Below are 17,355 nucleotides of genomic sequence, written 5' to 3'. Positions count from 1 at the left end.
GTGACGAGATGGGGGTGGTCTCCTGTCCTCGCCCAGTCTCGTAGACGCACGGCTACCAAGCAGCGACATCAGTGGACATATTAAAGCCTATAGAATGAAGCCTGAAGAATAAAGCTGTACGGTGGAAGCACCGAACGTCAAAGAAGGAGAGGAAGATGAAGAAGAGTCTCCCTGGAATAAAGCCGCCTGTTGTTGTTGTTGTTGTTGTTGTTGTTGTTGTTGTTGTTGTTGTTGTTGTTGTTGTTGTTGTTGTTGTTGTTGTTGTTGTTGTTGTTGTTGTTGTTGTTGTTGTTGTTGTTGTTGTTGTTGTTGTTGTTGTTGTTGTTGTTGTTGTTGTTGTTGTTGTTGTTGTTGTTGTTGTTGTTGTTGTTGTTGTTGTTGTTGTTGTTGTTGTTGTTGTTGTTGTTGTTGTTGTTGTTGTTGTTGTTGTTGTTGTTGTTGTTGTTGTTGTTGTTGTTGTTGTTGTTGTTGTTGTTGTTGTTGTTGTTGTTGTTGTTGTTGTTGTTGTTGTTGTTGTTGTTGTTGTTGTTGTTGTTGTTGTTGTTGTTGTTGTTGTTGTTGTTGTTGTTGTTGTTGTTGTTGTTGTTGTTGTTGTTGTTGTTGTTGTTGTTCGAGTGTTGCATTACCGCCAGACTTTATTCCTAAAGCCGGTTGGTCTCTGAAACAACAACAACTATTCTAGTCACAAAGACATATCATGACCTCATGGGCTTTGTAACACCAAAGCAATGGAAGGAGTACTTTTACGGACTACGACAAAGTCTGAGGAATAAAGTCTGGCGGCAATGCAACACTTGGATGCCAACCGCCATAAAACAACAACAACAACAACAACCAAAGCAATGGAAGGAGTACTTTTGCGGACTGCGACAGAGTCTGAGGACTACGAAAAGTCTGAGGAATAAAGTCTGGCGGTAATGCAACAATTGGATGCCAACCGCCATAAAACAACAACAACAACAACAACAACAACAACAACAACAACCGTTATAATTGTGGTATCAGATTGTGGACAAATAAGTATTTTCCTTAATATTGAAATAGACTTTATATATATTTGATATACATTTTAGTATAGACAACACTACAATAGTATCGGCATGGAAGCAAGCGTGTGGCAGATCCTCCACCAGAGAAAAGACAGTGCACTAGAGCTACGTGATTTAGGAATAATATCTAGAGTTTATTTATGTTTTGATAATGAGATACTGTTCAAAGCTTTACATTTAACAACACAAGACATTTGAATGTGCCCAGGAGAATTGACAAAAAAATGTAATATAAACTATGACAAACACTGACATATATCGCTGTTTGTGGAGTAAACTATGGTACTTCAAAAATTGCAGTCTTTGCGAGTTGCTAATTGCGTCCGCTCAGATTGCGATTGCCATGCTAATACCTTTCGAATTTGTTTCTTTCGCGGAGCGCCTTCAGTCAACACAGAGCGCGTCACCTGATACCTTCAAACAGTGAGCGATGATGAAATATAGACGATGACAAAGGATACCCCTGTCCAGCGCTGTTGCTATGGACAACCCCCGCCTCCCTTAAGCTCCTCCCACTCGCCTCCTCAATGTCTTTTTACCTGAGTATCTGTCACACAAGCCTGCTTTCACTTTAGCTTTATGCGCACCGCAGCTGCTACAGAGTGCAGGCTAACACGCTACGCTAACTGCTGGCTTCAAAGGAGGCCGTGCATGTACTCAGACCCATGTGGTTTGATTAATAGCGTTAGTGGGGGAAAAATGGTGCGGGAGAATTCCTGCTTTCAGATGGATCGGCCTTAAAACCCTATTGGAGACATGTGACCGTAAATACATAGAGTAAGTCCAGACAGGGCTCAACACTGGAGAAGCTGTTATGCGTTTTTTTTTCTTCTTCTTCTGAACAGGAAATGCACCTTGACCCCAAACCCCTCTGTGAATGGGGAATCCAAAAAGCCGTACTTTTCTGGAGACTCCAAACTTACCCTTGTCTTCAGTCATAAAATCGTGTTAGCAAATGTTAATGATGATGTAAAGTATAGTTGAAATATATGAAATGCTTTACTATACCAACTAAAAATTACTACAACTGGGCCCCAAATAGTAGCTCAGTTTTATAATTGGGTTTATTGTGTTTGATGGTAAGAAAAGGGCTTGATAAAACAATACCACAATTGGTTGTCAAATTTTGTTTTTGTTTTTTTTTTTTATCCATGTTTAAACGATGATCTAGTTTCAATACTAGTTTTAGTATCAATGGGTATCTATGTATCGATACTCTTGACAGCTCTAATACATTGAAGCCTAAACCTCAACTGCTGCTGAAACAAATGTAGATTAAAAGTACTGGTTTATGAACCACTTGACATGGATTACAATGAGTTAAATGGGACTTAAGTAAGAAATCTGGCACACACAAAAAAACTCCTCATCTCATGACAATAAAATATCTCAAAAAACACTTGTGTCAAAAAAATGTAAGGCCTTTTAAAATTGTGAAGGTTTGTTGCATAATCTCCCAAAGTCACACATTACCCAAAGTCCTAGTCAAAGAGTCAATGATAAAACTCCAAAACGCAGGCAAACCAAAGGGGGCGGTCCAATCTCTTTCACAATCTGTGGCCTTCAGACTGTTTAAATGACCTGTAACTGAGAGCCCAAGCCTGATTCCTGTTTGCTCCATCTAAATACAGAGCAACGGCCTGAGAAAATAAGCACCACAGGAATTTGCATAGAGGCCCCTGCATTTCAGCAGCTCTGATAAGACGAAGGTAATTGGGCGCATTTGACTTTCCATACAGCCGATTCTGAAACGCTGGAGGTGACGAGGTCCTAACATGAACAAATATGGACGAAATGTTCACAAAGTAAGAATGGGTTCGATGGAGAAACGAGTTTATTCATAATCATGTGATGTGAGGGGAAACAAATAACTTCAATGCCAGCAAACATGGATTAGGATTATTAAGTATTGTCAAGCTATATGACAAGAAATACCTCAAGAACAAGCACAAGGTGGTTCAAGATACACTTATGAGTCTATTCAAATGTAGTAACGTTTATTGACAACATCGGATAGCCACGAATATAATAAAAATACAATTGATACTTGGGGGAAAGGATTGATACGCAATACCAATTTTGATACTATGAGGATAGTAAAAAAAACAAATGTATAATCCTATACCATTTAATTTCAATACCAAACAAAAGTAGTAGAAGTAGATAAAGACATTTTCTAACATTCAGGAAAGATCCAATGTTCTTTTTTTCTCTCTTCAAATGAGTATAGTTTCAATAGTTTTAGTATTCATTGGTATTAGAGACATTTTAGTGCTCAAAGAAAGAAGAATTACAGTATAGCTCCGCTTTGTGCAGTGAGAGGAGTTTGTCTGTGTCTGAGCCGCTGCTGTGATGACTGTGAATTATAATCATTATCGCACATTTTCTAATCTATATCACTATTAAAAAAAAATGTTGGCCATATCGCCCTGCTCTACTTAGTATATGGGTTTCTTATATATAGCAGCATAATTGTGAGGAAAAAGATGATATGCATTTCTCAAAGGATGGAATGAAACAAGCTGCTAGTTTGGTAGTCTTGTGCTTTATTGCTCGCGTTTTGGAAAGTGGAAAGTTGTGGCCTGTACGTTTTACATGAGTTTTATGAGTCTGACATCACTGCGCATGTTTAAACTTTAAATATCCAATTATCCTGTTCGAGACCTGCTCCTTCTCCTGCTCAGATACTAAAACAGCTATTTAAAAGGTTAACTACTACCAACCAAACCAAATAATACTATAGGTCACACCTATCTCTTATTTCCACAACGAGGAATAATTGCTACTTGAAATGTAATGCAACTTTAATGGCAGTTCTCTGGGTTTAAAATGTAAGAATAACTGCACATATTTACAGCTCAGAGTAGTTCATTCACAAATCCAATGTTACACATGTATGACCGACACATATAAAAGTCTATCACTAATACAAACCTTTCCAGTCACAGAAGAATGTTAAAAATGTCATCACAAAATTTACTTTTGAAGGCAAGAACGATAATATCTAGGGGATTATTTGGTTTAATAGATTTTAACAAGACTATTCTGTGGGAGAATTCTTGCTTGGTTTTAAAATATATCATGTTAAAAAAGCCTGTTTGGTAAAGGTAAGGAACAGAGCAAAGACATAAGCTCTATAAGATAAGATATATCGCAAAAGACAGGAAATATTTAAGTAACATAATATTTCCTTTGCAAACAACAAACGATCTGTCTTATGTCATGAAAAAAAAAATGTACTGTTCCGGTTATTGTGAGAAAAAAAAGTCACAATTTAACAATTATTAATGATTATTGACACCAATAAACAATAAAATACTTAATTTGAACATATGTAAGTTAACATTAAAAGCCATGTACATTATATAGAGCTGAAATAACTTATGTTTGCGTTTAAACAGAACACAATTATTTTTAAATATTTGTTAAATTATTTATTACAATTATATTGTGACATTTACAATTTGATATCAATTAACCTACATACAACAACATAATTTTGACATCCCTAAACATGTATTATTTTTACAACACTGTAGTTTACATGCTACAAACATCTTTTGAAAGGCACGTGATTCTTCTAGTTCATATTTCAATCTTCTCTTTTGAACAGAAAGCTACAACCAAAATCATCAATCTTAAAATGTTGTAAATGTTGTAAAAATCGCATTAAGACATTTTCCCAAGATTGTTCAGGCTTAAGTTGAAAGTTGAATACAATAGAGATCTTTAATTAGTAGAAAGTGTACCTTTCTGAGATAATAACTGCATTGGCGTTTGCATCTCAATTATTTAGATGATCATTAGCCAAACTACCCCAAATAACACTACAAATAAGCAAACACACTTATCTACTCAACATGTTAAACAATAGCTCTTGACAGAGTCTCAAGAAGCTGCATACTTTCACCCATGTGTCACCCGAACCGCGGCTGTCACACCTCATCACTCTTGTTTCATGCACAAAAAGGATGAGGAAAAGGTGGGTTTGTTTGCCTGCCACTGCCCCAGAACCACATGAAAGTCGCAGCGTTCACAGTCTACGCTTCAGAGACCTCCACCTCTGCACCAAATACATCACAAGCAGCAGTCAGGATGGCAACACCGCGTTCCCATAAAGTTCAGGCAGCTGAACTTTAGATTTCATTTGCAAACAATAAGCAGGAAGCGTTGTAATGCAAGTGCTAAACTAAGAACCAACAAATTGTGAATGAAGCTAACTGACTCATCTGACTAATGAGGAAATGTAATATAGAATCACCATATATGGAAATGTGTAAGACGCAAACTACATCTTGGTCTTTCACTAGTTACATTATGTGAGAATATAGATGAATGGACCAATGGAATGTAACATTTACTGACAAATATTAGTAGTTGTAACATGTAAAAGTCTAAAAAGGAAATACCGTAAAATTCTGACTATTGAGCACACTGTAAAATTCGGACTATTAAGCCCACCTGAATATATGTCAACTAAATTTACAAAGAAAAAAAAAGTAACATATATAGGCCTCACCTGTCTATAAGCCACAGGTGTCCACGTTGTAACATGATATTTACACAGAAAGATGGTACGTGGTAGTGATGTGCAGTCTTTTGACCCACAGGTCCCACGGGTCAGCCAGGAAATTTAATTGCGGAGCGGGTTGGGGCGGATTATAAAATATTGATACCGTATCGCCCATCCGCGCTCCACATGTATCATTGTGTTTTAAGGCGCGTCTAAATTTAGTTCCTCATTAGACTAATTTCTTTGTAAATACGAGTCAGATTGTAATGAAACATGCAACATGTTGTAGCTTAACACACAGAAAACATACTGTCCCCTCTGTCCTTAACTTTCCTGTGTGAGCTGATTTACCTGTGTCTGCTTTCCCCCACATCTGGCTCTGCTCCTGCGCTTGTACTAGTAGTTGTACGAGTGAGCAAGAGCAAGAGAGCTTCCTGCTAGAGGGCCCCTGGAGGCCGTTAGCCCATAATAAAAATCTATAAATTAATATCTAAAAATAAGTTCTATACGGACATAAAAGCAGTTTTCGGGCCGCCCAGGGAATCGGTGTATTGTTGACTTGTTGGTCTCGTGAACATTGGATATTTTACACAAACGAATCTACGATATAACATGTTTTAGCTGCGAGACTTTTCCTTCGTTCTCCATTCAAACCAACAAGTTCCTGCAATTACAATGGAAGTGGCGATACGTGGGGAAAAGGGTTCAAAGCATGTGAAAAAAAGTAGCAGCTTGTAGTCCAGATTTAAGGGTAGCGTCTTGGTCTTTCAATACACATATTGTGTGCAAATATAGACTAATGGACAAATGGATCGTAACGTTTTTTCATTAGTTTATTAGTCTGAAAAAGGAAAAAACATTGTCACGCTACTTTTCAGGGGCTGTACCCAAGTTGTTTCATTTGCCCCAGCCCAGATGTACTGGAAAAGCAGCTAGGGTCAAAATAAGACTGATGTGTGCCGTCTTCATCCAAGAGGTTTTTACCCTCCGGGAACAAGAAAGTGAACCTAGTGCGCCGTTTGCAAGCTAATTATTGCAAGCTTTACCCTGATGGAAAAACTCCCCCCTGGTCCCTGAAAGTTATGAAACACCCTTATAACTCAGCATGTTAATAATTAAGAAACAAAAGTGAGAAATGACTTTGACTTAACTGCTGCAAACAGTCACAGTAAGAAATTTGAATAAATAGCACAACAGATAATGTCACGCTAAATGGTAATATTGAAACTACTTCCTGAGACAATAACCCTAAATCTTCTGTGAAACCTTTTCTAAATGTGCAATTTTGTTAAAAAATGTTCGGAATGATATAAATAGCAGAAGTATTACGTAATCTGGTGATATCATCTGAAAATATGCAATACATAAACGTTACCCAACAGTTTTTAGATCTGTTCAAGTTTGACTGAAGCTAAACCAAAAAATGGTGAGATGAAATTTCCATGATGCAATGCTGTCTTTAGTTAAACTGTGCCTTTATCAGTGACTGGTGCTGACATGAGCAAACTGTATGTGCAACATCATCATGACCCAGTCCCACAGTTTACACAGAGGCTGACGCACAATCATGGTTTGTGTAGTGCAAAGAAACTTTCAGCACATCGCACCTTGGTGCGAGAGGGGGGGGAAGCTGTCCGTAACATACTGCTATTTGCTGCTATGTGAGGTGGTGCATCATGGGAGGAATGTGATGACAGGAAGTAAACGTTCAGGTGGACTGTGTTGTTCAATGGGCCCAGAGCTGACTCCATTGTGTAGCATTGTGTTGCATGCCGAGCAATGTGCACCCCGCAGCAAAGTCAGGAAACGTTATATTGGTTTCAGTGAAACATTACTCAGTGTTGTTAGTGTTGACTCAGTTTCCTGAATATTTGACTTTTTTTAACTGCCACTGACCACTAAAAACACATCTGCAAAGTGTCGCTACTTCCACAAAACTATAACTATTTCAAAAACAGCCAGATAAAAATGTCTTCACATTTTTAGTCATTGTTTAACCTAATAACATAACTTGACACCCTTAGTTTCTAACAAGATAGTAGCAGGAAAAAGAAATGATTCATTTTATAAAAATGTACACACCTTTTTTACACAATTATAGCCCAACACATGTCATATCCAATAAATGATATGACTTGCGTATAGTTGTTTTTTCATTCAGGAGTGAATGTGCCGTCGATTGATGAAATCACTCCAGGTAAATGAGAAAACCACATATAAAAGTCTAAATACATGTACTTTTTTGTTACATACAATAAAGCTTTAGACATCCAAGAATTTCACTTCCTTCCCCACATACTTGCGTCATTGTTGCTTTACTTATTACATAATACACTATTATTGCAACATTGCAATTTTTTTCCACTTTGCTGCAACATGTCAGAGATGTCAACCAACCAGACAGAGAAAATATATATAATATATATATATATATATATATATATATATATATATATATATATTTTTTTTTTTTTTTTAACTCAAAGTTTATTTTGAACAAACTGGTAACTTTATGGACACCATAACATGCTAAAATACATCAAATCAAACCACTCAATCACATTTGTGCCTGTACCAAGCCTTGATAAAAGGAGAGGGAATAACCATAGACCCAGACAGTAGAGAACTAGGATCAGAAGAACAAATTCAGTGATAAAACGGCCTTGTAAAGGCTGTCAAACGCAATCAACCCAGATACTAATCGATACTAAAAGCCATATCAACTTACTTTGGGATAAGTATTGATATGGAAGAAAAATGTACTTGTAACAATTACAACATCAGAAACATTCCTATAAAAGTAAATATACAAACTCTGTGAAAACACTCTCTGTTTCTCAACACTGAGAAACAAGGAGACAATCCAAGAGCTTGAAGAGTTCTGGAATTATCTTTATTCAAACTAATAAAGAGAAACTATTTATTCAGTTGTGTTTGAATGTTTTTTATTATGACTGTAGAATTGAGATCAGTATCGAGTATCAAGCCTTTTGCGTAGTATCAACGTCGAGCTTGAAATATTTGTACCATGACAACACTACAAATAATCCTGCTCATCCCCAGTGTCACCTGTTCCACAATTTGAAACCCACACGCATAATAAACCCGATTTACGGGGAGGGGTCATGTTTGCGCTCCTCGACTCAACCTGCGTCTCCTTATCTCTGTGCGGAGGTGCAGAGTCGGCCCAGGGGAATGTGGGTGTGTGTGATGGGAGGGATGGGAAACGCTCAGAGCTTTGGGGTGTGGGACTCGGGAAGTGGGAGGTGTGCAAACCAAGGTGCTTCTGCTCCCGCCCTTATATGGACTTAGACAATAAATGGATAGAAGAGTCATCACCTGCAACTGCACCTTAAATGCTTGGAAAGGGCAGCGACGTTTGTTCACTGTTCCTGATCAAAATACGCAAATAGGATATGAACGCAACTCGTAGCTAATACACAATACACAAAGCGCCTGTTACGACTGTCATACCCGTTACTGTCAGGTAATGATGCGCAGGTATTCAAGGTATTCAAGCAGCCTATTCAAATAATCATCAACAAATTTAGTAATTGAATAATCGTTTTCTGAACTATACGCATGGCTCCAAACCACATAATGTGCAGAGAGAATAGGTTTTGTGTTTGTTTGTTTTTTCACAATGAAGATGTCCTCAAGTGACATCTGTTTAGCTTCATCTCAGTCAAATATTGTAAAATAATAATAATAATAATAAATCTCATATTCACCGCAATCCAAACACTTTCAATAACCGAATACCCTAAAACAGCCATTTTCAACTTGGCTTTATAGACTTTTAAATGTTTTGTTTTTTTTCCCCACAACATACCATCTTGTACAGACAGAGTAAGTGTTTAGCATTTTAAAAGTTAGAGGTTTTAATACAGAGTACAGAGAACAGTACATTGGCCCTTCGTCATGACAAATGTTCAATAGCTGTCCCAAACCTGCAGTACAAAAACACCTGGCTCCGCAAAGACATCAAGATGTTGAGATAAGACTTCACAGGCTTTTCTCCTCTACACCCAGCGGTCATGTCGAGGCTTGTGCTGGACTGCAACTATTTCATACACTCCCCGACATGCTATGAACCGAGATTACAAAACAACCTCTTGCAAAACGCTCTGGTAGCTGCTCTCGCCTTGCTCAAGTGGTCCTGTGTTTTAAATGTAAATGGATTCATACAATTCAGAGTGTCTCAGCGTATGGTGGTACACAGACTGGTCATACAACTTGTGGAGGTACACAGACTGGTCGTGGTCTTAGTTTTGTTCTAAATCTGTCTTTCCATCAGTTAACTACTTGTTTGGTCCTGTTTGTCCTTGTTTAGACCTGTTCACTCTTTGGGTTTCTGCTCATTATTCCGTATTTAGTTCTGAATAAGTCAAGATTGGGCTCATTTAGTGAGTGTAAAGTGGTAGGTAAAAACACAATGTAACGTGTACTGCATTGTTGGCGGTAGCAGGTTTTGTTGCTTTGCTTTAGACAGACTTCAGTCCTTCAAAAGCAAATAAATCCGTCGCCTGCAGACTACACAGTTCCTGAAACACGAGCCCTGCCAAAGGGAAATGTTATGTTATACCAGAGAAAAGTGGAGCATGGACAGAGATGTTTATCACTGCAAATATGACAGACAATATTAAAAGAATGCACCACTTTAAAAAGGTAGACAGAGGACACTTTGCATTGAAAAACACATCTGAACAAGAGAAGTCTACACTTTTGAAGGTTGTGTAACGTTTTTGTTATCTGGCAAGTGACAAACAGTATATTTTCATAAACGGCTAAATCGATCATGACCTCAGTCCACCAGCAAAAACACTAGATTATTATGTTGCCAATGTAATGTTCTTAAGTGATTCTCAAACAGAATTATAAGAAAGCATAAAGCATTATACATTATTAGAACTGTTTCCTAAGATATTGACTGAAGCCGAACATTGGAAGCTGGATTATTTGTGAGGGACATAAATTAATACACAAGGATAACATTGGGAAAATATATAAAGCAGGTTTTAGTTGTCTGATTGGGTTCATTAGGTCACAAGTTTACAATTCTGATTCCTGTTTTTTCAGACCTGTATGTGCATGTCAAACCCTCACAGTGCAGCTGAAACATGTCATGGACCAAAAAAAAAAAAAGGAATCTCAAGTCAGTTGTCTACCATGACAACCAGTGCTTGCAACATTCTATTAAAATCACAAATATCACAGGATGAGCCTCGGACATATGGCCCTTAGATGCCCGAGCCAAACGTCAGAGTAGAATCTGCTTATCTTTCTTTGAAAAACATTAGAGTACAGTAACTTTATAATGATCAGTTACTAATAGTTTTCTCAATGGGGAGCCACATAAAAGCCCATGGTTTATCTGCTGATCTCTCTAAGCTCCAGGAGTAAAGGGTGTGGATCGGGCTGCGAGCCTTCAAGCTGAGCCCAGAGGGAGCTTGTGTGTCGGGGGCTGATCTGGGTGACATCTGAGCTAATATAACTGATGATGGATCCATTCAGTGTCAAAAACAAATGATAGGAGTAGGACAGCGTTTCTAGACGTGTTCACCAGGAAGGAGTCATCTTTTGTGGACTGGAAAATCAGGTCTGTTGCAAAAACTAAACTTAATCCAACAAAAAATTAAGCCAAGATAAGATGAGATAAGACAAGATAACAGAGGCTTTATTTGTCCCACAATAGGGAAATTCCAGACTAAATCCCAAACCCTTAAGTATAGTATAGTAAGAAGCACATGGCATGTCTATATCGGTTGTAGAATTAAGGTGCAATGATACCATTCTAGCAATAATAGTAAGACGTTTGTGGCAGCCCCAAGCGAAGATTAAAAATAGAAATCAAACTCAATGTCTTGATACCGATACCAAAATTATAATAAAAACTCTCCTTTTGAATAAGAATGACAATGGAATGGAATTTTTGACACAAAATAATAGTAGTTTCATTAAAGTTACAATCAGGATCATTCTAAAATAATTCAGGAGAGTTTAGTCCATTGATACAATAGTATTCAAATATTTTTAGTATTTAGTATCAATATTAGCTTCCACATTAGTATCTAACTGTCTATACTTTTGACAACCTCACTATTGCATGAAGGATTGTGTGTGGGCTCAGGCTGTACTTCCCTAAAATTCCCAACCAAATTACTGCAAAAAGAATAGATGAATATACACATTTCAAACATGCCAATGAAATGCCGTCATCATCATATTTCTGAATGGGCATGTTACCACAACCACTGGTCTTTCTCTCTTTCACTGGTCAGTGCAGCCACACCTGACCACAGCCCTGCATACCTTCAGCGTCTTTCCCTGTTATTTGTTCTGAGCCCAGTAGCAGTCTGACAATGACATAATCCAGGAAACTAGAGCTTTTTCAGAGCAGGGCAGAAAACTGTGAGAGGGAATAAAGTTTTTCCAGCAGCGGCAGCAGCTCAGCACATGAGAGGGGCTGATTATTACCATTTTTGGGCACGCTCGCTCCCATACAAGCCCTGCCCTAACCACAGAGCTTACTCAGATTCCACTGCAACTTTTTCTTCCCTCCTATTTTTCAAACTACAGAAGTAAAGTCAACGGCATCACTACAAATATGTGTGTCTTTAGATACTTTTCAATTGTACAAAATAGGATTAAGATTAAACTAGAACAACCCCGTGCCACAATAAACACTGGAAACATTTGTATCTTTCACTACTTTTCAATCCTATGAAATGTGTTTGAACCTCCAGAACTAAACCAGGACTAAATAAAAACACACTTGGTTCATAAAAGCAGAGGATTAGAACTAACCCAGGTCTAAACCAGGTCTGAATGTGTATGTGATAAAGCAGATCTAAACCAGGTCCAAACCATGGGTACAATCAAATAAACCAGGTCTAAACCAGGTCCAAACCAAGGGTACAATCAAATAAACCAGGTCTAAACCAGGTCCAAACCAAGGGTACAATCAAATAAACCAGGTCTAAACCAGGTCCAAACCATGGGTACAATCAAATAAACCAGGTCTAAACCAGGTCCAAACCATGGGTACAATCAAATAAACCAGATCTAAACCAGGTCCAAACCATGGGTACAATCAAATAAACCAGGTCTAAACCAGGTCCAAACCATGGGTACAATCAAATAAACCAGGTCTAAACCAGGTCCAAACCATGGGTACAATCAAATAAACCAGGCCTACAATAAGTCTGATCATCTTGAACTACAAAATATCCCTTGTTACTTAAGTAGATAGTCTCAACCACTGCTGTAGATGGATCCAGCAGATTTACTATGAGAACTTGCATAGGGAGGACACACTGGCTAACTCGAGGGTTGCCCAGACACCTCTCTTAAAAAATCACCCACATTCAGCTCGTGCCAAGAGAACCACATGTTGCAGTGGAAGAACGCACCAAAAAACTTGGCGCCTCCACGGTGCAAATTAGTAACAGACAAAACTTCCACCCCCCTCGTGCTTTGTCTTTACACACACAGCCCATAATAAACCCGGTCTAATCCGCGCGCGCCCCATCATAAGCAGAAGCCATCACGTCCCGGGCGCATGTCTGACATCTGTTGCCTGGGAAAAGGTGGGCAGCTTTAATTGCCTTCCTGTCCCCCCCCCGCCCCTCCTCTCCATGTCTCTCCTCCCGCGTCGTGTCCCGTTGCCGCAGAGATAATGGGGATAGTGGGCCTCACGGTAATTACGGCTACGGGATGTGTGTGCGAGTGTCTCCGGGGCCGGTGGAAAAGTTTGATAAATGCTCGGTACGATGCGCCAAAAACAAAACGCACCCGAATCCTCCCGTCTCACCCTTTTATTCTACAGTCGCGTTATGACTTCCTGTTTCCACGGCTGCCCCGGTTACGCCGTGTCCCGAGCATCTGGACTTAGTTTGTACAGGGGAGACGAAGTTGCACACGGGATCACTTCTTTTTTTTTTTTTTTGAAATTCACAATGATATTAACGGCAGTTTGGGACGAAGCGCGCGCGCCACATCCGCACCTTTCCCCCGGTGACTTTGTTTTTTTTTTCCGGGGGGGAACCGCTTACCTTTCGTTGCTGCTTCTCCCACGCCGGATCCAAGAGCAGATCGCGGTCCCAGTCGTCCTCCGGGTGCCTGTAATCGTTGTCCTCGTCGTATTGATCCATTGTTGTTGCTGCGGTAGTCGGGGGTGTAAAAGAGTTTGTTTTTTTTGACGGGGCTGAGGTGATGTTACAGCTGTAGCCTCTACGTGTGCGCGTTTGTCGTAGACCGACTCTCCTCCGCGCAGTCGAGACGCTCTGACTGGCTGAAATGTACGGTCCACCCCCGGCTCGCCTCTCTCTCTCTCGTCACTTTACAACTCGCTCGGCCCCCGGCTTTTCGTTTTCGCCTCTTCCGACTGTGCCTCGTATTGCGTCCGCGGTTCGCCTTGGGCTGCTCGGTGCGCGCGGGGGGCTGCTCGGTGCGGGTGCGGTGCGGTGGCGGCGGCGGGTAAAAAAAAAGGAGGCAGGTCCACGCAAGCGAAAAGTTTGCCTTCAGACAAATAGAATCGATAACTGAATCCACGCGCTGATTGGACGGCGCCGGACGGTGGAGTCCCGCCCCCTCGACGCGCATTGGTCGGCGGCGCTGTCACCTCGGGAGGCTTTATGTGCAAGGTTGAGTGCGTGGCTGGACTGATCCGAGCGTCTGACGGTAATTAGCCCGCAATAACAGCGAGGCGCCTGCGATGGACGGGACACTCCCTGAGTCGTTTGACTGCTAAAGGCTTTACTGGGGGAATGGAAAAGTCAAAGCAAAAGTTTAAGACGTGAGAATCTAACGTTTTGACTTGAACTGCTGATAATTTACTAGTTACAAGCCACTCTAAAGAGATAACAATGGCATGTCACTGTGACACTGACTATCCGAATAGCAATAGGTTTCTGTAAAACACTGACTGACAATACAAGAACAACACCTACAAAAGTGGGCTGCTGTTAGTATCTATGCATAGTTTAAATTGCTGAATAGCCTGTGATGTAATGAGTCATTAAACCTGGTGTACACCCACAACATGTATCTGGTAATCACAGTTACAGGCTGAAAGTAAAAAGAAAGAGTGATTCCAGTCCCCTGGAACACTTTGGAACGTTTGTTTTATGCCATACATAGCTAAAAGAACATGGAAATTAGCAGCCATATCATAGTTCACAGTGAGGACACCGTTTTTTTAATTAATTTTAGTGTAATAAAAACTTGTTTTATGATTGAAAAACATGCTTTTATTTTAGTCTATTTTGTGGAGTGGCTTTAACTCTATAATGGATGTATGTATATATAGCTGTAGACTATAATAATGTGTGCATGTGCTATATTGTTCTTGTACTTATCAAAACAGTCATTAATCTCTAAATATACATCTCTGATCTCCCTGATGTCACCTCGCACTGTAAATCTCCCCTGATTCCCACACACTTGAGCTGAGCTCTCCTTTTTGAATGGGCTGCTCTGTCCAAACCACTTAGCTGGAACCCCTGAGCAGCTTTCATTTGCACATAACTGTCAATGGGGAAGAAAGGTGAGTCCAGGCGTGGGTCAGATAAACATCAGGGAGCCGGTGCAGGTCTAGGAGCCTTGTAAGGTAAACTGTGCAGAATGTCACACAGACCAGAGAGGACGGAGCTGGAGCGATCGCCCCAACTGAAGTTACAGGGAAGTGCAGTCTCTCCTTATATGGGCAAGGCTCTGAGTGCAAGCCCAAATGTTTGGGAAGGTGATGTCACATACAGGGAGAGCCGGGCAAACCACCATGCAGGACTGAACGGTAGCTAAACCAGAAAAATCAGGAGTGAACCCAGTCTGGACCATCAGGTTTGAAGCAGGATCTCTGCCCGAACTAATACACTGTTCCAAGGCTAGCCAGGACAATAAAGGAATATCTTATCTTATCTTATATAAAAAGCATCTTTGGCAGCCCTTCTATGACATAAAAGTAAAGTGTAAAAGGCAGCAGAACTGAGATACAGCCCTTTTCCATTAGCAGATTAACATAACTTCAATAAGCTGATTCATGCCTTTGAACAAGAGCAACTTATTAAAGATTAATTACGGCTCCACCTGGCAAAACACTTTTCTGCAGCGCTCTAGAAAGCTAAATAAAAATGTGAATGAATCCTCCGTCAATATTGTATACATTGGATAGCTATTTATATCAGATGTAAACTCATAGTGCCATTTTATCATCTAGAGTATTGGAACAAGTGAATAATCTTTGTGAGAGACACTTCCAACAACTATAAATGACAGTAACATTTGTGAATAGTTTAGAGGCTGAATTATTTCTGTTCAACCATTTTCCTACAAAGTGAGACAGTCATGTTCCAGATTTTGGATGCTGTACAGTACGTTTACATTTATGGGCTTAACATGGGCTGGTTTACCGCACCAAATCACATCCAATCACACAAAACAATACATACTGAAGGTGGGAGATGTGCCTTGCTTATGGTTTATACACTTGCTTTGGGCAGCAAAAGGAAATGTCCGTATTACTTTGGATTTGATGTGAATATGAGTTCCCAAAGCTGGACCCCCACAGAGCAGTAACAGGGGCTGTAAGTGGCCATTTGACAAGGGGCTAATTTCCGCCGCAGCAGATGATGGCCTGTTAAACGCTTCACTTAACTGATTATAATTAACCATTCAAATGTGTGTAATTCTCTGGTAGCACGCTCCAAGACTCCACAAAAGGCAAAACTTGTATGCTACAAGAAGCCCATTGTTGGTTTGCTTTCCAAATTGTGGAACAGGTTACTCTGGAGTAAAATGTAATTAGAGGAGTTTTGTGTATTTAGTCCTCGATGATATCATTGTTTCATCATCCAGATTTTTACGCTTACGTTTTCTAGCTTCTGTTGTTTCAATTGTGAGAGATTTTTTGTACAGACAAGGTTAAGATCTAGTGACTATTTTCAATTTTGGGTTAAATCTGTAGTTAACCTAATCAAGTTCAGGTCTGTGTGAATTCTGTTTTGTTTAATTTGAATATACTGGGGGGAAAATCACATTCAGACTTGAAAAATGTGACTTTTATTTCAGACTTTTTGTGCCTTCATTTTCTTTTCTTTGGATGCTCCCTCTCCTTTAGTTTTCATTCAAATTTCAACTTATTTTGTTCTATTTTTAGTTTGTTTTTGTTATTTTGTGTTTTGAATTTTGGAAAATATACATATATATTTTGTCAATGCTGCGATTCCTGTCAAAGGCAATAGTGATTTAAGTCATACTTTGAAAGCACTTTCCTCGGGTGGCACTTGGACTGGCTCGCTGGAACATGTCTTGTGGGTTTTATGTGAAGAGTTGCAGCGCTGGACTCTGGCAGTGTCCCAAACTATGTCTGTGATGTTTGGAGAGGAATTCTGAAATACCAGGGCTCAGTGCTCAAGCTATGGGCCATATACGGGATCTTAAAGCGAAATTCCATGGGCTGAGGGAGGTTGAGAAAAATATTTGTGTCAAAAAAAGAGTGTTCAATATCGAGAGACATGTCCAAAAATGCAAACAAAAACAGTGCATATTTAATTATTCTGTCTAGTTGGTCTCTCTTTCACTTAAAGGGGAACTGTGAAACTTTTCTGGTGAAGGATGCTCGTTTCTATGGAGATGCAATGGTTTGTATAGAGCATTAATCTCCTTGGTGACAAGCAGAGGAGTTTAGCTTTTTTGGTGCACATAAACAATGAACAATTGCATAAATCAGTGGGCTTTATGTCGTATTTTAGCAGCAAAACCGGAAATGCTAACACAACAGAAGTGCAGATGTGA

At 39.7% G+C, this 17,355-nt stretch overlaps 1 protein-coding gene across 5 annotated transcripts in view; it reads right to left on the bottom strand.

The window, feature by feature from the left end:
* The window catches only part of actn1 (actinin, alpha 1), a 63,604-nt gene extending 49,865 nt beyond the window's left edge, over positions 1 to 13,739 (bottom strand). For all 5 annotated transcript variants that reach the window (XM_072458090.1, XM_072458086.1, XM_072458088.1 and 2 more), the window contains exon 1: positions 13,617 to 13,739. In XM_072458090.1, coding sequence (XP_072314191.1) covers positions 13,617 to 13,715 — 99 coding nt within the window. In that variant the 5' untranslated portion in view covers positions 13,716 to 13,739. The remainder of the gene's footprint in view (positions 1 to 13,616) is intronic.
* Between the last annotated feature and the right edge of the window lie 3,616 nt (positions 13,740 to 17,355).

The sequence above is a fragment of the Eucyclogobius newberryi genome, unplaced genomic scaffold (assembly GCF_026437365.1).
Source record: "Eucyclogobius newberryi isolate DKJ021-1_F unplaced genomic scaffold, fEucNew1.0.hap1 SCAF_21, whole genome shotgun sequence".
In the NCBI taxonomy this organism is placed as follows: Eukaryota; Metazoa; Chordata; class Actinopteri; order Gobiiformes; family Gobiidae; genus Eucyclogobius; species Eucyclogobius newberryi.
The sequence above is the reverse complement of the archived record's forward strand: the minus strand, read 5'-3'. Positions and strand labels throughout refer to the sequence as shown.